General features: G+C 48.4%; 11 protein-coding genes across 11 annotated transcripts; 8 read left to right on the top strand and 3 right to left on the bottom strand.

Annotated features, from left to right (window-relative positions):
* Positions 1–734: 734 nt before the first annotated feature.
* On the top strand, positions 735–1,300 carry BO70DRAFT_393054 (uncharacterized protein; the record flags this gene model as incomplete). The annotated part of the gene is made up of 3 exons (XM_025546326.1): positions 735–1,055; positions 1,122–1,169; positions 1,250–1,300. 3 exons carry the CDS (start codon positions 735–737, stop codon positions 1,298–1,300), a joined length of 420 nt encoding a protein of 139 aa, XP_025402683.1.
* A 1,236-nt stretch (positions 1,301–2,536) lies between these two features.
* On the top strand, positions 2,537–4,535 carry BO70DRAFT_384879 (ferric reductase family protein; the record flags this gene model as incomplete). The annotated part of the gene is made up of 2 exons (XM_025545689.1): positions 2,537–2,757; positions 2,813–4,535. The coding sequence occupies 2 exons, from the start codon at positions 2,537–2,539 to the stop codon at positions 4,533–4,535; spliced, it is 1,944 nt and encodes a 647-aa protein (XP_025402682.1).
* A 1,815-nt stretch (positions 4,536–6,350) lies between these two features.
* On the top strand, positions 6,351–7,361 carry BO70DRAFT_426288 (uncharacterized protein). Its single transcript, XM_025547765.1, has 3 exons — positions 6,351–6,493; positions 6,663–6,740; positions 6,922–7,361. The coding sequence occupies exons 1-3, from the start codon at positions 6,485–6,487 to the stop codon at positions 7,072–7,074; spliced, it is 240 nt and encodes a 79-aa protein (XP_025402681.1). The 5' UTR covers positions 6,351–6,484; the 3' UTR covers positions 7,075–7,361.
* Positions 7,362–7,378: 17 nt separating this feature from the next.
* BO70DRAFT_377105 (NAD(P)-binding protein) lies at positions 7,379–8,260 on the bottom strand (the record flags this gene model as incomplete). Its single annotated transcript, XM_025545170.1, has 3 exons — positions 8,217–8,260; positions 7,569–8,147; positions 7,379–7,389 (listed from the first exon to the last, which is right to left on the bottom strand). The coding sequence occupies exons 1-3, from the start codon at positions 8,242–8,244 to the stop codon at positions 7,379–7,381; spliced, it is 618 nt and encodes a 205-aa protein (XP_025402680.1). The 5' UTR covers positions 8,245–8,260.
* Positions 8,261–10,170: 1,910 nt separating this feature from the next.
* Positions 10,171–11,233, top strand: BO70DRAFT_393050 (peptidase S41 family protein; the record flags this gene model as incomplete). The annotated part of the gene is made up of 5 exons (XM_025546325.1): positions 10,171–10,213; positions 10,284–10,424; positions 10,475–10,570; positions 10,632–10,854; positions 10,909–11,233. 5 exons carry the CDS (start codon positions 10,171–10,173, stop codon positions 11,231–11,233), a joined length of 828 nt encoding a protein of 275 aa, XP_025402679.1.
* Positions 11,234–12,242: 1,009 nt separating this feature from the next.
* On the bottom strand, positions 12,243–14,209 carry BO70DRAFT_426286 (uncharacterized protein; the record flags this gene model as incomplete). Its single annotated transcript, XM_025547764.1, has 8 exons — positions 14,050–14,209; positions 13,937–14,001; positions 13,319–13,875; positions 13,045–13,262; positions 12,916–12,990; positions 12,685–12,858; positions 12,303–12,634; positions 12,243–12,256 (listed from the first exon to the last, which is right to left on the bottom strand). Exons 1-8 carry the CDS (start codon positions 14,175–14,177, stop codon positions 12,243–12,245), a joined length of 1,563 nt encoding a protein of 520 aa, XP_025402678.1. The 5' UTR covers positions 14,178–14,209.
* Positions 14,210–16,570: 2,361 nt separating this feature from the next.
* On the top strand, positions 16,571–17,189 carry BO70DRAFT_393048 (uncharacterized protein; the record flags this gene model as incomplete). The annotated part of the gene is made up of 2 exons (XM_025546324.1): positions 16,571–16,680; positions 16,862–17,189. The coding sequence occupies 2 exons, from the start codon at positions 16,571–16,573 to the stop codon at positions 17,187–17,189; spliced, it is 438 nt and encodes a 145-aa protein (XP_025402677.1).
* Positions 16,906–19,345, bottom strand: BO70DRAFT_329969 (phosphotransferase family protein). Its single transcript, XM_025540804.1, has 4 exons — positions 19,011–19,345; positions 18,649–18,954; positions 18,218–18,589; positions 16,906–18,162 (listed from the first exon to the last, which is right to left on the bottom strand). Exons 2-4 carry the CDS (start codon positions 18,875–18,877, stop codon positions 17,261–17,263), a joined length of 1,503 nt encoding a protein of 500 aa, XP_025402676.1. The 5' UTR covers positions 18,878–18,954; positions 19,011–19,345; the 3' UTR covers positions 16,906–17,260.
* A 256-nt stretch (positions 19,346–19,601) lies between these two features.
* On the top strand, positions 19,602–20,577 carry BO70DRAFT_384877 (non-canonical purine NTP pyrophosphatase). Its single transcript, XM_025545688.1, has 6 exons — positions 19,602–19,800; positions 19,860–19,933; positions 20,001–20,145; positions 20,199–20,235; positions 20,284–20,345; positions 20,403–20,577. The coding sequence occupies exons 1-6, from the start codon at positions 19,636–19,638 to the stop codon at positions 20,475–20,477; spliced, it is 558 nt and encodes a 185-aa protein (XP_025402675.1). The 5' UTR covers positions 19,602–19,635; the 3' UTR covers positions 20,478–20,577.
* Positions 20,578–20,863: 286 nt separating this feature from the next.
* Positions 20,864–21,708, top strand: BO70DRAFT_129880 (uncharacterized protein). Its single transcript, XM_025538015.1, has one exon. It carries the CDS (start codon positions 20,974–20,976, stop codon positions 21,472–21,474), a length of 501 nt encoding a protein of 166 aa, XP_025402674.1. The 5' UTR covers positions 20,864–20,973; the 3' UTR covers positions 21,475–21,708.
* Positions 21,709–21,898: 190 nt separating this feature from the next.
* BO70DRAFT_368505 (cytochrome P450) lies at positions 21,899–23,878 on the top strand (the record flags this gene model as incomplete). Its single annotated transcript, XM_025544628.1, has 8 exons — positions 21,899–22,167; positions 22,357–22,544; positions 22,597–22,694; positions 22,742–22,974; positions 23,037–23,175; positions 23,231–23,362; positions 23,416–23,579; positions 23,713–23,878. The coding sequence occupies 8 exons, from the start codon at positions 21,899–21,901 to the stop codon at positions 23,876–23,878; spliced, it is 1,389 nt and encodes a 462-aa protein (XP_025402673.1).
* Between the last annotated feature and the right edge of the window lie 389 nt (positions 23,879–24,267).

Genomic DNA, 24,267 nt, shown 5'->3' with positions numbered 1-24,267 from the left:
TCGTCGGCTTAGCATTGACCCCGTCAACTGGGTCAATCTGCTTATCTTCATCCATCATACATACACCTTGGGACCCATTTTACATCTTGTGACACAAGAATATCAAGGCATAGCAGCTGCATTGGAAATTGTGCGTGCAGTTCCTGAGGAAGCTCGACTCATGGCACGAGGGGCGTGGCATACGTGTTCAGCGGCAATGGGTGGATGATAGCAAGATAGTTGTGATTGACAAGTCCGCTGGCAATCCGCTACGTCGCCAAACGCAAGCAAGTATGCTTGGCTGTTCACTAAGTTGGGGTGGAAGACAAGAAAGTCCGGAGCAAATAAGCCGGAGCAGGTAGGCCTACGAGCAATGGACATTAGCGCCAAGAACTATACTCCCAGGTCCCCAAAAATAACGTACTGTCATACTATCCCCTGTTGGAATATTGCGCGTCCCTTGCATGCAGCCTTACACCTCTTGCACCTGAGCCCTTGAAACACCAGTATGACATTTTGTCGCCATCTTTACTGACGGCCTTGGCAGGTGACACAAACTACAGATGTTGCTTGGCCTCATCATAAGCGGCTGAGTTCTTTGTCCTCCTTCCCCTGAAGCCCGAACCTACCTACCCAACTTCCCCCAGCTCTTTTCTTTTTCTCTAATTGCCTTCTCACCACCGCCGACCGAGTTTATCATCTTGTTTTCACACTCAAAACGCTGCAATTAATCCTTTGCCTCTCACCTTTGCAACATGCGGCTTCAATCCCTCCTCGTCGCATTGGCTCTCGCTGCCTCCGTCCAGGCCTACACAATCACAGGCTATAATGAAATTAACTGCCTGGGCTCAGAAGCAGGCACCACCACAGGCACGCAAAAAACAGCCTGCGCATCCTTGGGAACGAACAAGTGGAAATCAATTAGGGCTGATCCCGGTGATTTTGTCTTGACTGCTTTCGGCAAGCACAAGGAGACGAGCAGTGACGACAAGGATAAATGCCAGGGAAATGGGTACGCTCTGCAGCCGGGGCATTGCGTCAACCTCCAAAAGAACGACGAATTTCAAGAATACTCGGTGCGTCGGCCCCTTGACATGACGGATCCCAAATTTACTGGAACGCACTAACGCGGGGAATCACAGGTCCAATTCATCGCGATCAAGGGCCAGGATCCTCATCCGCAAGATCATGTCCATGATCCTGACGGATCCAAATCCAAATCTCAATCTAAAAATCAAAATCAATAAAAGTCGCCGACAGAATCCACCAGGAGGACGAGTGCTTGGAGGACTATAAGAGCGGGTCCGATACATCTTTGTGAGGAGTTTTTGCCATTGGAAATAATGGTCGCGTGTGGTTCAAGAATTCGAGGTTGGGATGTCATTTTTTTCTGCGAGGGGTTCGCATCAAATGCATTTCCAGGCAGGGAATGATATGTCATTGCTTTCGCTGTTGTCTTTTTTTTTTTTTTTTTTGCGGGCGTCTGCTCGGATTTTTTGTTGACATTTCGGTACATATTTGTATAAATAAATCTTTGAACAGGCTTAATAGATTGTCAGGCTTTCTCATTGCTGTCGCTCTAGGACCACGAGGATTCATTTTCATATCAGCGAGTTTGTATTGGCCAAAGGTGAAATAAGACCTCGGTAGCCTTTAAGGCTTATGTGTTAATCCTGGGGAAGCGAGTGTGCCTTGAACCTTGCGTTTTCCACGTCGGGTTATCTGGTGGGTTGCTGACTTGCTAACTTGTGGGGAGATTCTGGACACGATTTTCTACTATAGTGGCTCTGGAGGATTGGAAATGATGAATAGTGTACGAAGATTAAAGTTGTGTCTGCCGGGGGTGTGGAAAGAAAAGACAGAAGAATAATATGAGGGTTTCTCTTTCTGGGGGTGTCGAGTTACGGTAGAATTACCCAAAGCAGGTGAATGATGTAATTTATCTCACCTAGCCCTAACGGCTCTGTAAGGGGGCGCATTCACCCTTTTTCTTTCTATACTTTATATTACCTGATATTCTTTCTGCTGTATTATCATTCATCCACAGAAGACATCTGATCCATATTCATAATATAATCTCAACATCATTAGAAAGGATACTGGCAAAAGTCGTTCTACACCACAATCTGAGTGGATATATTTCAAAATGTGCGTTAAAACTTGTCAAACAACATAGAAGTATAATTTAATCCAGATACGACACTCCGTTCAGCATACAGTACGCAGACCAACACCAGAGTCATCTGTCATAGATCCGACGATGATGCCTCCATTCGCAAGACATCATCGACATTCCGCAGAGTCAAATTGAGCATATTCTTACCTAAGGCGGCTCCACCCGACGCCACATGGCCAACGAACAGCACGCATTGCCGGCCACACACTTGGGATACAACGGTACATGCGATCCCCATCCACCATCCGTGAGCGGATTATTACCAAGCAGGCAGTCCGTTGGGCTCCTTCAAATATCAGGCGTCTCCCTCTGGGCCGGCCAAGCATTGGCGATGCTTGTTCATCTGGCAGTGAGTGACAGCGGCGGTTCCAGAAGATGGATATGGACAGCGGGTCCATGCCCTCGTCGGGCCCCTTGACCGATGTCGGCGTTGACTTCTCCAACTATACCCAGGCCTTCGACTTTCTGCAGGACATCCTCGATGACACCACGCTGCAGATCACCGGCAATCAAGCCGCCAGACGCTTTTGGTATGGAATCGCAGCGGTCGTCGGCATGGCCACATTATGCAACATCATCCACCAGGCCACGGAACGATTCCGGTATGTCCTTTGTCAAAAGATGCCGGAGAAAGCATACTAACAACAAGGTGTCCAGACTCCGTGCTAGCGAGAAAGGGCAAGAACAGCCAGCTCGACCATCGATGTGGGCAATGCAATACATCGCAACCGCCACGGCCATGGTACGCGAAGTGTCCTACATCCAACTCACACCCACCCGGACCGCCTGGGCCCGGATCCCCAGCTTCGGATCTATCATCCTGGTCGCCGCATATCTAGCCTTCATTCTCATCCTCGAGTTCGTCGACAACAACATCCCCGGAGCCCAGCATTACCAAGCCCTCAGCGTGCAAGCAGCGTGGCTCGCAGTGGCTCAGATCCCACTGATCGTGCTCCTGGCGGGCAAAAACAGCCTGATCGGCGTCCTCTCTGGCACATCATACCAACGACTCAACCTCCTGCATCGCTGGGTCGCGCGCGGGCTTCTCCTCCTCTCAACCTTCCACTTCGGCTTCGAAAGCTACGGTTGGAACGAATACGGTCTGATGCAGATGGAATGGACCACCGACTCGTGTCCCCCGACCGGCATAGCCGCCTACGCCATCCTCCTCTGGATGAACCTGACCACCCTCGCCCCGATCCGCTTTTACGCCTACAACCTCTTCGTCGCCCAGCATATCCTCACCTACTTCGGTCTCATCATCGCCATCATGATGCACCTCCCCTCCACGGCCCTCTACTCCCGCGTTTACGTCTACATCGCCATCGCATTCTATCTCCTAGAACGACTGGTCCGCACCGCCCGCTACATCGTCACCAACATCTCCCCCGGCCGTGCAACCCTCGAATCCCTCGGCCCCCGCGCCACTAAAATTCACCTCACCAACCCCCGTCTCCGCCACTGGACACCAGGCTCGCACGTCCTCATCTCCATCCCCAAATTCGGTCTCGCCCAATCCCACCCCGCCACCATCATCTCCACCCCCAAATCCCACGGCGGAGAGCTCCTCCTCATCCTTAAGACCTGCCGCGGCTTCACCCACCGCCTCGCCCGCGCAGCCGCAGCCACAGTCACCACTACCCCCAACACAACAACCCAAAAGCCCGACCCCGAATCTCCCCACCCCCAGAAATCATACCTCGCTCTCATCGAGGGCCCCTACCCCCCCGCATCACAGACAGACCTCGCCTGCTACGACACCCTCTTTCTCCTTGCCGGCGGCACAGGAATAACATACACCCTATCGATCCTCCTCGACATCGCAATGCGCTCCACCACCCGAAAACTCCCGCTACGAACCATCCACTTCACCTGGATAATCAAGGACCGCACATCTCTCCCCTGGATCGACCAGGACCTCACAGACGCATTATCCGATCTCGCGCGCGCCGGGATAACCTGTTCCACGCACGCATTCCTCACCTGCGATAGCAACAACAAGAACAAGACAGAGAGTGATGGCAACACGCCCCCCGGATGCAAATGCCCAGATGGCTGTCGCTGCTGCGTCACAAACAAAGTGGATGACGAAGTAGACAAAATCACACCGGTTTACAGCACCCCTGGGACAGAATCAATGTCAGAAAAAGACCTGACGATGCCGCCGTGGAACGGGGTTTGGTTTGAGCGGCCAGTTATCGATAGTTTGTTGTGGCCGGGTTTGTGTGCTGCAGAGGGAGAGACTGCGATTGCGGTTAGTGGGCCGCTGAGGCTGTGCGCTGCGGTCAGGACGACGGTCGCGAGGATTAGTGATGAGCGTGCTGTGCATAAGGGGTCGGGCGCGCAGGGTATTTATCTTCATGTGGAGAATTGTGAGTAGATTTTGTATGAGGTTGAGTTTATAATTATCTAGATACCCTTTTTATTTGGAACTTGTGAAGTTGGTTGTTTATTTCTTCCCAAGGGTGGTATTCATTACTTCCACCCACACAGGAGCGAAGTTCTACTACTTGCGGAATATTCTTCGTGCCTGGCCCGACCACGAATGTCGGGAGATCTTGAAGAACATCATCGACGCCATGGCACCGGACTCTTACATCCTGATCGATGACATTGTCCTCCCCGATATCGGCGTTCACTGGCAGCAGGCGCAACTGGATATGCTGATGATGGTGGTCCTGGGGAAGCGAGAACGCACTCAGGAACAGTGGGATCAGTTGGTCAAGAGTGCAGGGCTGAAGATCAGCAAGGTGCATACTTATAGTGAGAGCTTGCAGGACAGTATTATCGAAGCGGTTGCTGCCTAAGATGAGAACCAGTAGTACCCACGATAATACAATAGATAGAAAGCAGAAACAACTTTGTACAGTAGTGCTCTCAGTTCTTAGTTCTAAAACTACTAGTTTGCATCGCTGCTCCTGGATGTGGGGTCGATTCCGACGATCCTTGCGGGCAAATCGCCCGCTCCGAGATGCCGTTCTCTGGATGGGTACTGGATAGCAAGGCGGATGTGCTCGCCGGGGCGGGACACCTCATCCTCAACTCATCCTCGCCCTCGCTGTTGCGGTCTTTGAGACAAATGATCCATTCACACAGGCCTCGAGTTGATGACTCCTTTGGAGAGGTATACACTGACTCCGTCGTTGGATCCGACAGCTCATGCATTCTACAATGCCTGATGACGAGAGAATGCAAGGAATGGTTGATTTTTGGAGGAATGCCTGCGACCGCGATCGGGCCCTTGTAGGGAGGAGATGCGGGCACAGGATGGGAGCGGCCAGTGGCCACTACCGGAGGCGAGAGACATAGCGGGGAGTTGTGAGGGAGGAGGGGGGGGGTTTATACTTCTTTGAAGACGCACGCCTGAGGCCCGAAGCGGGTATGACAAAGTGGCTGGCGGCCATCAGCGCTCTTTCTACTTTGGGGTTATTGGTTGTCAACTCAGCGGTATCGAACGGCTCAGAGTAGACCCGTGTATTTTCTTCAGCTTCCAGTTAGTGACAATGGCTCGCCCAGCCTTCAAGAATACCCAACATTGTAACTTCCGGTCGGAGTGCATGCAGCCTCATACATCTCTCTTCCAACCAAAGCACTAGTCTGGTCAAGTTCAATACCCACGACTTGGTAGATGAGATCAGCTAGGGCCCTTGATGAAATGAAGTATATAACATCGAGGGGGCCCGAACACCAATTTTTTTCATGTGTAACGACAGGGAATTCCAATGGATGGGGCTGTATAGTATGCTTTCTGCGTGACATCGGTTGTTCAAGATGTATATCTCTGGCTGACAATTTTGATCAATAACTTTGACACTTCCAATAAATTCGTTGTTTTCAAGATTACTAAAGATCGACCCAGAACTCACATTTGTACCAACCACCATCAACAGAGATTCAAGTTATCTCAACACTGGGCAGCGCTACAAGTCCGAGTCAAAACCTATACAAAGCACAGCCACTTAGGGCTCTCCAAATCGAGTAATCTTCATGCAAACAACGCCAACAGCATAAACAGACCAAACCGCACAAACACCACAAATAGACACCCCAGCCTCGGCCCTCCGATCTTTAGTCCTTCCTTATCGCCACCCGCTGATACGACCGGTCCAGACCAGCCCCGCTAACCCCTCCGCAGCCTAGTGAGGGACAAACAACGAAAAAAAAAAAAAAAAAAAAAAAACCACTCGTTATAAGCCCGATCTTTTCCCCCTGAAAATTTCCCCGCATCACCACAACATTCGCTCTGACAGATTTGACTGACTCTGCTCTGACTCGACTCTGCAAACCAACACAACCACCACTTCAAGCAACCTCACTCACTCACTCACCATGGGAAACGTAAGCCATTTACTGATTTAACAGCGAAATCCGTCTTACTCGATGCGATGCAGTGCGGGTGAGACGGACTAGCTCTCTCAATATCATTCTCATTCTTGATTGCTACCCAATCTTGCAATCTATGCTGGGATTTACACGAACATGAACTAAACACATACGGGGATTACAGGGAGCCAAGGCCGCTACTAAGCGCGAGCGCAACGCCAAGGATGCTGCTAAGTCGGGCGGCAAGTCGCAGTTGAAGACTGTATGTATTACACTATCCGTGTGTTGAGGGGAGGGAGAGAAGGCGGCCAACCAGCCTACTTGGATACTCGTGGTGTGGATCTGGCGAAGGGGAGGAAGAGAAGGGACCCTCCGATGATGAAGATAAGGATGAGGATGGGAAATAATGATGATATGGCCAGTACTTACACACTCCCTCCTAGAACGAAACTGCCAAGGACATCATGTGCGTCATCTGCAGATCGACTTTCCTCAAGACCGCCCGCGCGCCGGCCCTCACGGAGCACGCCTCGAATAAGCACAGCAAGACCCTGCAGGACTGCTTCCCGAACTTTGTCGAGGTCGCGAAGAAATAGAGAGCCCGAGATGGACGGACAATCGATCGATCGATCGATTAGGGAGAAATGAGTGAGGAGAGCCTGGAAGGATTGATATGATATACATGGCGATGCATACAGCGAGTTTTTCTCAAGGGAAGGGGTTTCAGTAACAATGACGATGATGATGATTTCTTTTTGTTTCGTCTGTTTGTTTCCAATTGGAGTTGAGAGAAATACCAACATTATGAGCAAACAAGCACCGGTTTCTGGATAAAGAAATAGATTGATATCGACGGGTATAAACCGACAGAATAATAACGCGCGGATTCGAACCAGCTATCTACAACGGAACTTGATGTAATATGGATATATATCCTCACCACTCATAAACACCCCCTCTATGCACAAAACAACCCACATCCCCATCCCTCTCCCCCTCAAAATCCCCAACACCATCTCCCCAACAACCACCGGATCCCCGGCTCTCCCCCACCCGCCCATCGCCTCCTCACTCTCCCCCCTCAACTTACTCCTCATAAATCCAGGCGCCAAAACAAAGACCTTTAACCCCAGCTCCCCATAATCCCTCGCCTCCATAATGGCCAACATATTCAACGCCGTCTTACTGATCTGATACGCGTCCCCGGACTTGAAATGCGCCGCGTGCGGGACCTTCTGCGTCATCGCGTTCCGTGTGAGCGTCTTATCCCCGCTCCCGATGAAGATGGAGTACGGGTTGGACGATTTCAGCAGTAGCGGGCGAAAGGCTTCAGAGACGAGGGCGGGCCCGGTGACATTGGTTTCGAGACACGCTTGGAACCGGGATTGGGTGTCGGAGATGCCCATGCCGCTGACGCCGGCGTTGTTGATTAGCACGTCGAGATGACCGTATGTGACTTCGATGTGGGTGGCGGCGGCGGTGATGGATTGTGGGTCTGTTACGTCTATGGTCACGGTGGAAAGGGTTCCATCGTAGGGTCCTTCGGCGGAGATTTCTGAGACGGCCTGCTGGGCTTTTTCGTCGCTTCGGCTGGCGAGGATGACGTGCGTTGTTGTGGATGAGCGCACGAGCACTTTGGTTATCGCGAGGCCGATGCCGGAGTTGGCGCCTGGGGCTTTGTTAGTGCTTGCACATTTTCATGAAGTTTACGGAATTTCAAGGGGGGGGGGGGGGTTACCAGTTATAAGGATGATTGTAGAAGCCATAGTACAGGAAATGTTGGCTCTTGTTGCACTGAATGTCAAGATAGGGTTGAAGGTCTAACCACACCGTTATATACCACCCCAGGGGCGGCGATAAGAGATAGTGTCCAAACAATCCCGACAGGACACCGGAGATAACGGGTAAAAGCGGATCCGCTGGGGAAGGACAGATCCAGGTTTCCATTCTAAGGTGTAAAAATCTTGAGACGGTAGCTGGGGATGGTAAAAGTGGTAGGTGTTGATTAGGGCGACTAAATTACAGGATGCCTTAGAGTTACAAAAGCAAGTGGAAGTAAATGAAAGGGGGGGGAGGAAAGGAAAGGAAAGGAGGCACCCCCGGGCTCAAAGGAAGAGATGCAGCCTCCACATTTATTCACAACCAGCCTTCACTCTCACACGCCTCAAGAAGCTTAGATGTATAGGCTCGGAACCTCACATCCTCGGCAACAACCTTCTGGCAAAAATCCAACTCGGTCGGAAAACCCATTGGGAAAACAAGCGCTTCGTCAAAGCCAACGAAAAACACATCGTCATTGATAACCATTATATGCTGGGAAATGGGATTGGTGTGGACAACACCTGCAGCATGAATAGCTTTCAGACCTTTGTATGCCTCATCGGGAATCGACTCAAACATGGTATCTATTGTGAGAGGTTCTGCAGCATATAGCCATTCTATCAAGATGGCGCAGGGCTGCTCCTTGTCATTTTTAAATGTAAGGAGATGTTCACCATATGCGTCGGGGTCGAGATGTTCAAATCGCCCTTGGTACTCGGCAATCCAACCCCAGTTACTGACGTTCACGATTTTGAAGGCGCGGTATGCTTCGATCTCGTTTTTGTATCGGCTGACGCCGCGACTGTTCACAGAGAGTTGGGGGTCACCCATGTGGAACTGTTTGTTGTGTAAAATCACATGTCAGTAGTCAGTACATATCTGACAGATCTTTTGGATAGTAGTATTCACAAACCACTTTCAGACACCACTCAGCATCCTCATCTAATGGTATAGGATACTTTACATGGAATACCTCAGCGACTGCGGAGGTGTGTACCTTTTTAACAAACTCGAGACCCTCGTGTGATAGGATTTCGTGTGATGCAGTCATTGTCTTGGAGATGATTTGAGGTAAATAGAAAGAAAGCAGTAGTGAGTTTGGAACAGATAGTAGTTTTGACCAGATATAAGCAGGGAAGAGTAGTTGATGTGACCAGGTACAGGCGCGGGAGAAGAGGACAGAGATAAAGAAGAGCGTGGGGGAGAAAGAAAAAGATGATAGAAAGAAGAAGAATCAGAAATAAGAAGACCCTGTCTATATTCACCAGATTATATAATATATAGTGAATGGGTGGGGTACTAAAATAGATATAATTATTCACTTTAAGATATTTCCGAAATTTGTGCTCTAGTCTTAGACTCGGCGCACTGTTCCGAGTTTAAATCCTGTATCAGCATGATAGAAAGTAATAAATTATCTGGTTTAATATCAATAACATATAGTCTATCAACTCAAGGAGGAGATTAATAATAAACAACTAATATTAAATATATCAAAGCCTTTCTTGCCAGTGATTAAAGACTCCTGTGGCATGGGCTTTGTCTTATAGAAGTGCATCTATATTTTTCAAAATCACTTCTTGTTCTTCCGCAGTCGAAAAATGCCCTCCTCCAGATCCATCATCTCAATCCGCGAAATCATCATGCAATTGCGGCTCTGGCCTGAGAGAAATACACACCACTAAACTAGGACAATTTAACCAGCACCAGGGGAAGCCTGACCTTATCAATTCCCAATAGGCTAGATTCCCTATATTGGCTCCATGGGCAACTATACAGATGTGTGATTACCTCATGATTGGTACTGTACGTTGGAAGTGAATCCCTAATGGATCTGAAATACTTCCCTGATACTTTATTTGATACTCATGATGCCATGGAGGGACCTAAATAGCACAGGCTATCAGGAGCCCTGTCTGCAGATAGCGACCCAGAATGCATCCCACCGAGCTGGAGATCCAACATCCACCCTGACCTCCTCCAGCCACAGGTCCATTTTCTGTTGACGGCAAGCTTGCTGCCGATTGCCTCCAATCCATACCATTTGATGCCAGAAAGGGCACTCAATTTGTTGACGAGTTCCGCAAATTTGTTGAGTGGCAATCCACTCTCGATGTCTTGAAGAGTAAATTCTCTCTCCCCAGCCAAATACCATCCTCTGATCATTCACCTTAGACCCCCCATCGGAATACCTGTCTCCCGCTACCGATATCCTCGGTGGTCTGGATCAAACCCAGGCCCAGGCAGCACAGAGTAGCTATGACAGTCAAAGTTTGACATCGCCATCACATCACTGCTTAAATCTGCCAACAACAATCATCTGAGTGCCCAGCTTTGCTCTACATCCCTCTTCCTTTTTTCGATAGACCTGAGCCTGGTGTCTGTCTCGAAGGACGGACTTCAAGTCCCGCAAATATACGTCGTCGCAACGATGCCCAGCTGCTGAGTCAGGGTGTAGACAATGTCTCAGCCGTGGTCACTATCAACGATCGACTGGCAGTTGATGTGCTTGAAGAGTTTGCCAGCTCGCAGTCCTTCCAAGATCCCGATGCAAGGTAGCGCTTTCCACCAACACATCGTATACTTTTCTCCATTCTGACAAAATACAGATACCGCCAGCTCTTCTACTGTCCTGGTCGCGAAGTAACCGGCAATGATGCGAGGGGTGCCTTTGCTGCTCCCTCCCTGTGGCCTGAATGGACCCAGTACGAGATCCAGTTCGCAAACGGCACCAGCATCCAAACAGACATCGTGGCAAGCCTTGCTTCCACCTTCGGTGTGTTCGACTATACCACCGGCCGCTCCTTGCTAGAAGACAAGTGCCTTGTGAGCATGTCGCCCACCAATACCTCTTCTCCCACCCCCTCTCCCTCTCCATCCCCGTCCGCAACCGCAACCCCCTCCCCGCACCCTCCATGTACCCCGAGCCCGTGATGTGCGAAGACTACAACCTGCTGATATACCGAGAGTCTGAAAATAACTTAATTAACATATAGGACACAAATATCTGGGCAGCTTATTACTCTCTTTCAAGTAAAAATATCTTCCTCCCGGAGGGAGGGGGGGGATGAATTCCAGTATATCAGAAATATAATACTAATAAGATAAAGATATTATAACAGACTAGATACAGAAAATATTATCAAGATAATTTTTTTTTCTTAGCTCTTTATACTATTTATATTTATTCTCATCTTTAGAGATCTAATTTCTTTTTCTTATAGTACAGTTGCAATATAATTCTTTGATCAAATAAATATTATAAAAATAATATCAAAGATCTAATAAATTCTTACAGACTCTAATCTCGCAATATAAATAAGAGCAGTATATAAATTTCTTTTTATTAAATCCTGTTAATATAAGACACCAACCTAGGGGAGTTGTTGCCACTGAGCCAAAAGGCTAACATTACCCGCAGTTACCTGCGGACCCCTAGAATCCCATCATCTTGTCGATATAGTTGTTTGATATCAAATTATTTCAGACAAGCGAGCCCAGAAGCAAGTCTTCAGCTGCCAATGTTTAGAAATATACGGTATACGAATTGTTCAGCCCTCCCCCCCCCCCCCCCTCCCCCCCGGGTTCGAATCTTGGAGCGTTAGGGTTGCACGCATAGTAAATCTTACACGGTCAGATACAGGGATTCCTGATCCTTAGCCCTATGAATATACGAGAATTAATACTAATCATATCTTTTCAGCGCCCTTTAAGCTCCTCTATGGTAAGGGCGCTATGAGGTTACCCCTGTTCATAAATGTCACTGCTATCTTGATTGTTCGGGTTTTCTAAACATCATTCTAGAAGCTGGGGGCAACCATCTAGCTATGACAGCAGAAATACTCAATCACATACAGCTTTCTCAAGCACATTACTGCCGTCTCTAAGCACTATTCTATAAAGCTTTCCAATCTGGAGATATTGAATTCTCAACAGGGCAGCTCTATGGGCCCATGGCTATCTAGTTCGCTTGCTGCAGGCCCAGATGGAGTGACAGGCTTACCAACATCTACTGAGTCCGGCTTCATTGCCATTTCCTGCTGTTCTTTCGCGGCTGTATTCCTCTTCTTTCTCTTGCGAGATGAGACGCAATAATAGATAATACCCGCGATTAACAATGCACCCACCACACCACCTATAACAGCACCCACAATTGCACCTACAGATGTAGAATTGGATTTCGATGAAGCGGATGATGAGGACGCAGAGGTGGATGTTGGGATAGCCCGGGTGGGAGAGCGGGCGGGAGGGAGATATGTGCGCTGGAAGTAGGTCTGCAGATCAGGATTATCAAATCCATGCGACGGTGCTCTCACACTGGCACCCCCAGTGGCGCTAGGTGAAAAGTCAGTCATTGTGCTATCAAAACAGGGTCATATACATACGATCCTCCGATGGCTGATATTATGGCGGATGGCACTTGATAGGTCGTGATATTCGGCCTGAATATGAACCACTTGGCCTTCTGAGAGTTCTGCTGCCCTAGGTCCAGATTGTGCATTCCGTAGTTCGTTGGGATATCGCAGGCTGTGGAATTCGGGAATGTGCCACCCATGATGCTGCTTTGGGGTCAGGAGGTGAATTAAGAACAGCTTCCAAGAAAATTTTTTACGTACATCATTTGCGCCCCGTCGATTACGTTACAAGTCATTGAATGATGAGGGTAGTCAGCCCCGGGAGTAGTAGGATACCTGGTTGCATCAATAAGCTGTTTGCAAATGCTACAATGAAGTCTGAAATCTTACCACTTAATCCACGTAAACGATGGGAGGGACAAAATATAGACATCATCGAAGGCATTGCCAGCAGTCGCCGCAAGACCACCATATAGATATATGTTATAGGAAGACAGGTCCTGAGCCCAGGTAACGCCAGCACAAAATCTTCTTCTGTTCTCCGGGATCTGGCCGGTCGCCTTTTGGAAATACCACTTGTCATTCCCGATGTCATACAGCAGAATGTCCTGATGGAGGTCAGATTTAGGCACGTCACTTAGAGGACTGGATATCAGATACACACATCCATATCTTGGCCAATGATTGTGTTGTTAGTATATGGTGTCTGTACGCCACCAAAGTACACCAACATGCCTCGGTCGCTTGCCGGAATGTAAACCATCACCCCTTCGGCGCGGCCCGTCGAGTCTGGGCCTGACGAATTGGACCACGTGTTTTGCAGCATGTCATATTCGAGGAAGGAAGACAACGCCATGGGGCGGTTGGAGCCCCAGCCTGGAACAGACGCATTTGACAACCACCCACCGTAGTAGTAACCGGTTGCGCCATCCTGCACCGCGATACCACCCCCGTAACTCGCCCGCTGGATCTGTCCCTGCGACGGATCGGCTTTTATGATATTCCACCGGTTGTATATGGCATCGTAAGCCCACCCGGAAAAGGACTGTGGGGAGCCCTGAGTAAACTCGCCGCCGTAGAGGTAGAGCATCTTGTTCACCGTATCAGCCCACAGGACTCCTCCGCTCACGTCCGGCGCGTCCGCTGGTTTGGTGAGATTATCGTATTCCTGGGGCATGCCATTGTTATTAACGTCCAGGTCTGCGTACAGTAGGTTGGGGTCTACGCAAGGTAAGATCAGTTAGCGATGTTTATGGACATGTAACAGGATTGAAGGGTATACTTGAGTAGTTCCGAGGATTTTGAGTCAGAGGGTTATAATTCACAAGGCCACCGTCGATGTAGAGGCTGGGACGGTCAGTAAAGTGAAGTTGAAGGTCAGGAAGGAGGCCGCACTTTCTATCAATTACAGCAGTCTGTTGTCCAAATCGTCTGCAGAAGTCTTGCAGGGGGTCCTTCTGCTGTTGGATCGACAAATCGACCAGCAACGCCAGGGTGAGTAACACGATATTCTCGGTCGCCATCCGGACAGTGCTTCATACTAGACGACGACAGCATGACCCGTAAAGGATTTCTGTAGAAGCCAGGGAAATGATCGCGTCGCCACGAAAGATTCTCCGGCCTTCAACGCCGCCCCTCTGAGAGCGGGGCCATGATGTTTGTTGAGATGGGTCAATGTGACAGGGATCCACTGCATGCCGGTTTCACAGGTGGCTAAACAGCCACAGTTCGGAGGGTTTCAATTCGGCGACTGTTTCTTTTTCCTCTCGCGTATGCGCCACACCTAATATCTTCCGATCGTGGCCCTCTATTCGACGGCTGCCGTATAATGTGGGCGTTGAAGTAAAATGCAGAACTGAGGAAGAAAACGCGAATGGCAACCCTTTACCTAGCTAACGAGGTTGTGAGAGCTTCTCCAAGTTGCAGAGGGGGGGGGGTTCGCTTGGAAGCAAGAGTAGAGGAGGAAGTAAGGGGACAAGGGAAGACTGCAGTCAGCCGCAATCACCTGACAGTGGCTACACAGTAAGACATGCTGGCTCTTCACTCACCGATCGACTTCCACGTCCCAGTCCAGGCCCCAACGGCCCTATCCCATCCAAATCCTCATTAGGTATGTGATGCCAACTGCCGGGATAGACGTTCAGCGATTACGGAGCTGCAAACTGATCGCTTGAGAAGGGTAAAATGTGAACAATGTTATACCATTTGAATAAAGCGGCAACGTTGCATGCTCTTTTGGTGTGTGGTATTCTGGGCCATCGGGAGGTTGCATTATCTCCCCTCCTCGGGGAATATGTGAGTGGTGAGACAGATTTCAATAATTCTACCTATCCAGACCAAATGCATGGTTGCACATAGTATGCTCTTAGCCACTGAAATGCGATTCAAGGAACTATCCCTGCCATAGGTGCATACTCGCTATTATGCACAAGGATAATCCAATTTAAGTAGTGGTGGCGGCAAGCTATCATTGCGCGACATTTAGAGATATGGGCCATTCAAAATTCATCGTTTTTACCTGCTGAAACTACTGCCAGTTTATCTGTAAGTACAACTTGCCGCAGAGGACAAACAAGCGCTGTGATTAGACACGCGATATCTTACAGAGCTCCAGAAACTCAACAATCTGGACTTGGTAACTACCTCCTTCACCAAACCCTCAATATATCAAATATCTGAGTCTTCATAGTGTTAGCCGGTCTTACATCTGACGCTCCAACAACACACTACCTTGATATCAACTACACGAGCCTAGATAAGACAAGTCAGCACATCCTTTCATATGCTGTAGCCCCGACAAGAGGGCACAATAAACACTGCCACACTTTCTTGTATGTATGGCTCACTATATACTTATTCCATCTCTTCAGCCGACCAATGGTGCAGCTGAGAGGCTGGTATGATAATGAAAAATATCTGAAACGCTCGAGCCTGGGAAAAGCACCCAAACCGAGATGCTTGCTACGGACGGACAAATCTCGACAATCGTGTTTGACACAGTAAAATGTGGCATGTGTTCTGTCCACCATATAGCGAGCACTTTACAGCAATAAATCTTTTTTTTGAGGAACATGGCCGATATATCGATATTGTCTACCGCTTATCTCAATAATAAACGTATAGATGAATCAACGTGTTTGAGTGACTGGGATCGCTGGGATTGCATCGGATATTGATATGACCTATCTCACCACCTGCAGCCATCTCACCGCAACCGCCTCACCAAACGCCTTGCCAAAGACGGTCTGGCGCGGAGCTTTCCCTTGTTTTATTTTCTGCGTCGGTCCTTCCCGGTTCTATAGATATATAAACACCATCTAATCCCTGCAATATCACTTGTTATCCCATGATGTTCCTTACTCGCTTTGATAGATTGCTCGGGTTGTCATCGGTGATTGAGATGAACGATGCCAATGCGGATGTTAGCTACTATCTAGGGGTAAGGACACCATTATATGTGAGTGATTTTGTTTCACAAATCATAATACGGGAGGTGTCACACAGGATGCTTTTTGGTCAAGGACATCAAGGATCTAAAAGTTTAGAGACAGGGTGAAATGCGATTGACAGTCACCCCCTACACCTTGACCTGGCCCTTGAAGATTGTAGAAGAAAGCTCGAATATCACGTAAAATCGCAAATGATATTGAGGAAGACTGTGTCACCAGCAGGTTGTTTTAACCTATAGCTGTCAGCAGGCAATGCAAGGCGCTGGTAGGCCTCTCATACGGCGTATCAAAGTCAGCAAAGCCAAACTGTCCATTCAAGAAGAAGGTAAATCCTGCGAAGATCTGGATGGCAATGATATGTTAGAACATCCATCTTCATTCAACAGTGTTTGACTTTACTATCTCGTCTGTCCACTTTGGCGTGACTCGAACTAACTGCCTGTGATGTGCCAATAAAAATAGCGGGTATGGCGCTACCCCTGTACACTAATATCAACGGCTGTGTCGACCTAGGCGACAATGAGGGGTACTCCGCCGATGGAAATCCGTGCGCTAGGGAGGAGCAGCAGACGCCGCTGTAAATTCACATAAGTGCAATACTTAGAGAGAAACCGGGGTCGCTGCTATACCTCCTCGAAGTCATTTAGTTTCTCTTTTCCAAGCCCAGAAGGGTGGTTGTAAACAAATTTCAAACTCCAGAACGCAAGTCGCGCTTTATTTCCGTCACATGTTGCTTACATGGCTCTAATAAGAGACAGTGAAATTGTTTCCCCGGTGACCAGCGCTCTCAAGAAATTCGGTGAAAGGGTTATCAGTGATTACAAGCAGATCATCAAGCTATTCAAGGAATTCACACATGGTGGCAGGATTTTGCCTTTCCGGAATGGCAAAAACGATGCAGCGTACCAATGTCGAATTGACATGGGAGAAGAGATAAAGGACAAGCCAGGCTATCACAACGTATACCTCCAAGTGGATAGCCAAGCAAAGAGCGAAGGACTCAAAGACTGGCTGCGAAAAAGACCCGCATGGGAACCTCGCAACAGCTCAGATGAACAGAAATACCCCCGAAGAAGAGCAATCTGAGGAGGGCAGGCGAGTGCTGTCAGAGTTGATTGAGCAAGCGAAAAAGGAGCTCTAACTCATGGCTACAAGAGTCAAGTGCTTTCAGGGGGGAAGGGCCACTTCTTCAAAGCCTCATCAGATGAAAGCTCCTTGTTCATCGTGTTCATGTACATATCAAATAGATGCTTGTTCATCTTTCTTGTCTCTTCCCATCGATTAACTGGTACCCAACCAGTGTTGTCGGTACAGAGCTGAGTCGTCACAATATCCCAGAGATACAGCATATCTTGGTGCAGGACCAACTGCTCACTATGCATCTTTATTTCTTCTTCATTGAATTCGAAAGGACAGCTACCCGGGAGACCGAGAAGAGCCCAATCCTCGGATATTCGGATCAGAGAATTGCGTAGCGGGACAATGCTGCCATTCGAGAAAGGATGGCAAAGTGTGAAGGGCTCCCATAGTCTTTGGTCAAGACCCATTGCATTATAGACGCGTTTGTTATATGCAAGACAGGACATCTCATAGTATTTAGACTGGGATACCAATTTCTTTTCCTTTGCGGCTTGTTCCTTCTGTTCGGCATTCGGCTCATCAGAGACTGCTGACAGGCCAGGGACCTCAGTTCCTGAGACGTAGCTCTTTGGCGGCCTTAAAAATTCGGGAAATCGAGCTTGTAGGAAAAGCGGCGCAACTTGAGAAGACTGCCAATCAATGATCCCTTCAACGGTAGTTGGGCTATCTGGGGAAACAAATATATTCCCCAGGTGTAGGTCAGTATGCCAAATAACTGGATCTGCCCCTTCCACCACACGCGGATCACGCGAAATAATCGGAAGGACATCTTCAGCTTTTTCTAAAAGCTCACTATACTCCTCGACAGACTGCCTCTCATCGAATCGATTGAGACGATTTTGCACCTCGTTCTTCGAACACGCGACGAGCTCTGATTCCCTTTCTGGAACCGATAGCGCAAATTCCGGAAAGGATGTCCCTACGGATCATCAGTGATCGGAATATCGGGTTGATAAGGTAGCCACGTAACTCACATGGGCCGTTATTGCGTTTGGTTGTAGAAAGACCTCCATTCCACTTAGCTCGACTACAGAGCGGTCCGATGTAGAATAGCCCTTCGGGGTCCAAATCTGAGGGAAGTAAATAACGATTGGTTCGATGGACTGTGGATGCCCGCATGTAAAGGCTTCCATATGCCGGAAACTTCAATCCCTCAAGCTCTTTCTCCATCTTAATGATTTGGTCGATTATTTTGTAGCGGTCCAGGGTGTTCATTGCGTCCCATCTTTCGGAGAGTGCAATCCCCCGGATCCTCTCCATGAGGATGTATTCTGCGCCCACAGGGTTTGTCGGATCAGAGTTCCAAGCGAATACTTCTGGAACTTGAATCGAAGTGTATGACCGCACTAAAGGGGCTCAGTATGGTCTCCAAGGGAGTGAGATTGGCGTTGGCATGAATACATACAAAATTTCAGCGTAGCCACCTCAGATTCCGTTGTCAGCGACGTAGCACCCGCATTTGGACAAGGGATCTTTGCAACAACCTCCTTGCCATCATCCATCGTAATAAGAAAGGCTTTGTTAAAATTCCCCTCCATCTTCATAATATGAGCGCATTTCTTTGAGTTGCCAAACAGCGAGGCAGCCTGGCGACAAAGGTTATCAATGTTGAACTTGACATAATGTTGCTCCATCTGGTCTTGTTCATTGATTAGCCACCGACCTGATGTATATCTGTAAATCAATTATTCATCAACCACTCTGAAGAGATCTATGAAATATACATGTCAGTCACATATACCACTCTACCAAATGAATTTCACGAACTGGTTTCTTTCATAGTATGCTCTTTCGGTGGCATTGCCAGACTGAAGGCCCGTTTCAGCCTCAAAGTTACATCTCGAAAAGGATCGACCAACATGCTGCTTCCAAAGCGTTGACTCAGGGGACGAATAAACGTTTGTTTCCACATTATTTACTCAGAGGCAATCTCCAATGACGGTGACAATTGCCTGCTGATGGATCAACTCCCTCGTATGTGTTTGGAAAACATCAGCTGAAGGGGCGTCAATGACGCTAGAAAAAATCAATACGTAATCTTAGGTATTCATAGATATAATTTAAATGGCTATTGGTTCATGTCGGATGGAATCCAGTAATCGGGGTCCATACACTTGTGGTTGCACAACATTGAGTAAATGAAGACCGCGTCTCGGAGGAGAGGCTGGGATATGTCGGTCCGTGGAGGCGGTCAACTAGGCGGTATGTGTGCGCTCTTTCCTTGGCAAACACCCCGCGTTACCGCCAGCCAATGAAAAGCCCCGGCGTCTCGCACCTTTCCTGTTTTGGAGTAACATCGACGCGGCGGCCCCGGTATCAACAAAATCCAAAATGTAGAACCAACCTCTTGCCCATGTTCAACGTAGTAGGCCAAGTCTAATACACATCCAACATGCTCGATGTCATTTTCGTCACCGGAAATCAACACAAGGTATCCGAGGTAAACGCCATCCTAGGGGATACCGTCAATCTTCAACCCGTGCCTCTTGATTTGGATGAGATCCAAGGTACTCTGGAAGAGATTACTCGGGACAAATGCCGCCTAGCTGCTGAAAAGGTACGAAATCTTGAGTGCTTTATTAAGGAAAAAACATTCTAAATAGCTTTTTGCTATAGACCGGGGGCCCCGTTCTCGTTGAGGACTCTGCACTCGAGATGCACGCCCTGAATAGGCTCCCGGGACCATATGTGTATGTTCTCCTCCATCCTGTGTCTTGTGTATGATGAGGCAGATTCTCATCCTATCTTGCTTCACAGAAAGGCTTTTGTGGAATCGGTAGGAAATGAGGGTCTGTGTAAGATCCTTGATTCATTTGAGGATAAGACCGCGGAAGCGGTATGTACCTTGGGGTATTCGGCAGGGCCGGGAAAGGAGCCAGTTCTTTTTCAGGGGAGACTGGTGGTGAGCTGAAATATCCATGGCAAGCAATGATGGGGCTGTTCTAACTGAAGTAGGGTCAGATTGTTCCAGCCAGGGGTAACTCATCCTTTGGTAAGTCTGTAAAAAGAGCATGCTGGTTATCAATCGCTAATTGTGAAGGCTGGGAACCGATATTCGAAGTCGAAGGCGAAACGTTGGCCGAGATGAGTCACCCGAAGAAGGTAATTCCTCCATTCATCCCGCAGTTTATTCGAAGACTCTGCTGATGTAGTGTATAGAATGGACTCTCCCACCGTTTCAAAGCTGTGTCGAATTTCAGAGAATGGCTGCGTGAAACACAATTGCTTCTGTAGTATTTCCATCTCGATGCGCTGACATATACCCACAATGCTTTACGACGGCTTTCAGGAATAGAAACATAGATCTTAGAACATGGCATATAGGAGTCTAGAAAGTGTATAAGTTGCAGACTTTTAAATCATTTTTACTTTGGCTGTTCCAACCCTCAATGCCTGACATTTATTCTAAATTTGGATCTTAATTCAATGACTACTTTCGAATCCAGTCTCATTCAGTATCACGCCTACTTAGGTGTCTGGACACCTTTTTAGCCGAATGAACTCCAATTGGTTTTCGGCGCCGAAGATAACCGTCTGGGCCTAGTTCCGGCCGGCCTGAGTCACCACCATTCCCTATAATTAGAAGGGCCAAAAGCCCCGCCCTTCTTTGATGTCATCAACGACAACCCACAACATTATCCTAGTCATACATGCTCTATGCGATTATTTATGTCCTCTCAAGGTCACTAACTCCCGCCAATTTCTCCAAATACACAACCACCGCCAAAACATGTCCCTCCCTACAACCCCCCAAACCTGGACGCGGGGCCCCTTCCTCATCTCCACAGACTCCCAGCTCCTCTCTCTCGCATCCATAAACGATGCCTTCGATCAAGACTTCATGTACTGGACCAAGCCCTATCCAGAGGAAATTCTCCAAACCATAATCAACAACTCCTTTTGTTTCGGCCTGTACGAGGTCAACGAATCCAAGCCCCGCCAACAAATCGGATTCGCTCGCCTCATCACTGACAGAACGACATTCGCATATTTATCGGATCTTTACGTCTTGCCGAAGTATTGGGGCCTCGGACTGGGGGGGTGGGTTATTGATTGTGTGGATGAGGTGTTGGTTGATTTGCCACATCTGCGGTGGACTATGTTGAGGACGGGCACGGAAAGAAGTAAACAGGCTTATGAGAAGAGGATGGGGATGACTGTGCTTGGTATGAAGGATATTAGCGAGGGACCGATTATGATGGGGAGGAGGGGAAAGGGGGTGGGGGCTTGATGGGGTTCGCTTGGTTCTGTATAGGTATGGAAGAGGGGTTTGACAGAATATCCACTCCACTCATTCTTTGTTGGAATACTAATGCTTTGGATGAGGATTTTCTGCCAGTGCCACCCATCTATATCATCATCTTCAAATTTGTCCGATTTCCCCGATTTCCCCAATTTCCCCAATTTCCCCAACTTCTGACATTGGAGAATCTATTCAGTCCCAGCAAATCAACTATCAGCAGTAACACAGCAAGTTGTGGGGAAGGCGGGGAAAGATGGGGATCCGCAGGTTGGCGCGCCACCTTGTTTTGCATAGGCGAGCGCCCACCTATAAATCAACCTGCCAGTCTCAACTCCGACCATCTATAAATCCGCGAAACAACAAACCAAGCCACTCTCAAATATTCCCAAAGTCTGTCCACCCGAGGAACAGTATGTTGTCCCCCGCACTAGTTCTTTTCCTCACCTGTTACATCCTCGCAACCGCCTTCTACAACATCTTCCTCCACCCCCTCCGCACAATTCCCGGTCCACCCCTCGCAAAAGTCTCTCATCTATGGAGTCGGATTGGAAACCGCAATGGTCGCAAATCCGAGCGGATTCACCAGGCCCATCTTCGCTATGGGCCGGTTTTGCGGATCGGGCCGAATGAATTGTCATTTGCGGAACCGGCTGCTGTGCGAGATATTTACTGCTCGGATGCGTTTGTCAAGGATGGGTCTTTCTACGTATGAACTATGAGGACTTCATTGGCATCGCTTATTATGTATACACTAATGGCATCCGGGTCCAGCGATCAAAACTCATATTTCACGAGAATCATTTATTCTCTACTCGGTAGGACTTCGATTCTCTATCGCATTCGGTGACCAATTCTGACAGCAGCGTGTAGGGATGTGGAGGCACATCGACAACGACGAAAGCTGTTCGCTCGCGGATTCTCACAGGCGGCAATGCTGGACTTTGAGCCGATTATTTCTGCGAAAATCGATACCCTGTTGGAACAATGGAAGACTATGTCCGTCAATGGTCCGGTTGATGTCTATCCGTGGGTACATTGGCTCGGCTTTGACGTTGTGTGTAGGTGCACGTACTTTATTCTATGCAGTCATTGGTCTCTAATATACTTCAGACCAGCTCCTGTTTGACGAGGATCCCGGACAAGTCACTTCTGGTCGTAGCCATGAAGTAATGGCATATCTTGAGGCTTGGAAGCCGACTTACATATACGTGAGTACTTGTATTGTTTTTGTGCTTCATATTCTAACTCCACCAAGAAAGAACTCGTCCCCCACTTGGATAAATATTGGGTGTATGTCCCAGGATACATAGGAGGGTACTTCAGAAAAGTGCAAGCATGGAAGAAATATTCAGTCAATCTGATCCAGAAGTCTCGCGAGAGGGGCACCAAAACCCCTTTCCTTCGAACCGTCCTATATGGAGAAAACGATAATTTCCTCGGACGACCTCTGACAAATTCCGAGCTGGCGGAGGAGTGTATGGCTGGCATGTATGCTGAACTCCCGTCCTGGTCGAGGTTTGAACTCCTTCTAATATAGGTAATTGCTGCAGGTTCGCGGGAAGTGGAACCACTGCCAACTCATTTATCTTTCTCCTCTGGGCTTGTCTAAGGAAGCCAAATGTTGTGGCAAAATTGAAATCTGAATTGCGCGAAGCGTTCCCTGATTCTTCTGTTGTCCCGGACTATCGAGTGAGACACCATTACCTGATCAATTATGTATACCAGTCAGCTAAGACACAATTAGACATGTTCCGGCCTACCCTACCTCCAAGCTGTTATCTCCGAGTCCCTCCGCCGATACCCCGTCGCCATTGCCATACTCCCAAGGACGGCAATCAAGGACACCTTCGTCGCGGGTATTCCAGTTCAGAAGGGAGTGAGTCTCTTCTGCCCACTTTCTCTCCCACAACCCCGTTCTCACGTCAGCAGACCACAGTTGGAACCCAAAACTACACCATCCACTTCAACGAACAAGCGTTCCCCACCCCTGAAGAATTCCGACCCGAGCGCTGGTTTGATACGGAAAATGAGGCTCTCCGCAAAGAAGCCTGGGCGCCTTTTTCTATGGGCTCCAGGAAGTGTATCGGTATTAAGTAGGTTTCCACCTTTTATCTGTATCTGATGCCGCCTTTTTTCGTTTTCTTTTTCTTTTCTTTTTTTTTTTTTTTTTTTTTTTTTTTTTTTTTTTTTTTTTTTTTTTTTCTGCGAGAGTGCTAACAATTGTAGCCTGGCGCAGATGGAGCTGACAAAGTTGGTTGCAACGTTCTTTCGTCGCTTTGAGGGGACTGTTGATGACAGTATCACTGAGGCAGATATGAGGATGTATGATGCTTTCACGGCGGCGCCTGCGGCGCAGAAGCTGTTGGTTCAGTTGTGGGAGACGGCTGAGTAGTTGGGCCCGGCATAGTGGTAGATACATTACAACATGATCTGTCAGTGTTTAAAGACACTATGTATAGGATCGATTTGCCCTTCAACGAGGAAGCCGGTTGTAGACTAGATGAATCTTTCCAATCAGCGCTACCTATAACACCTCCCGGACAGAATCCTAGAAACAGAGGTGTCAGGAGCACCGTCATTCAAAAGCCCATTAGAAGCCACTCAGGTAGAGTGGTTTTTTTCATGCTAAATATCCAATTAATCGGCTGCCATTATGACAATATAAACTAGATCTGAACAATGTGGTTGATATGCTTCCGGGTATCTTCCCGAACCAAGAACATGTTGTAGCCGGGCCGCAAGTGGAGCTTTCCTAGCGCACAAAAAAGTGGCACCTCATAT

The sequence above is a fragment of the Aspergillus heteromorphus genome (genome assembly GCF_003184545.1).
Source record: "Aspergillus heteromorphus CBS 117.55 chromosome Unknown BO70scaffold_3, whole genome shotgun sequence".
Classification (NCBI taxonomy): Eukaryota; Fungi; Ascomycota; class Eurotiomycetes; order Eurotiales; family Aspergillaceae; genus Aspergillus; species Aspergillus heteromorphus.
Note: the sequence above shows the minus strand (reverse complement) of the source record. Positions and strands in the feature narration are given on the sequence as shown.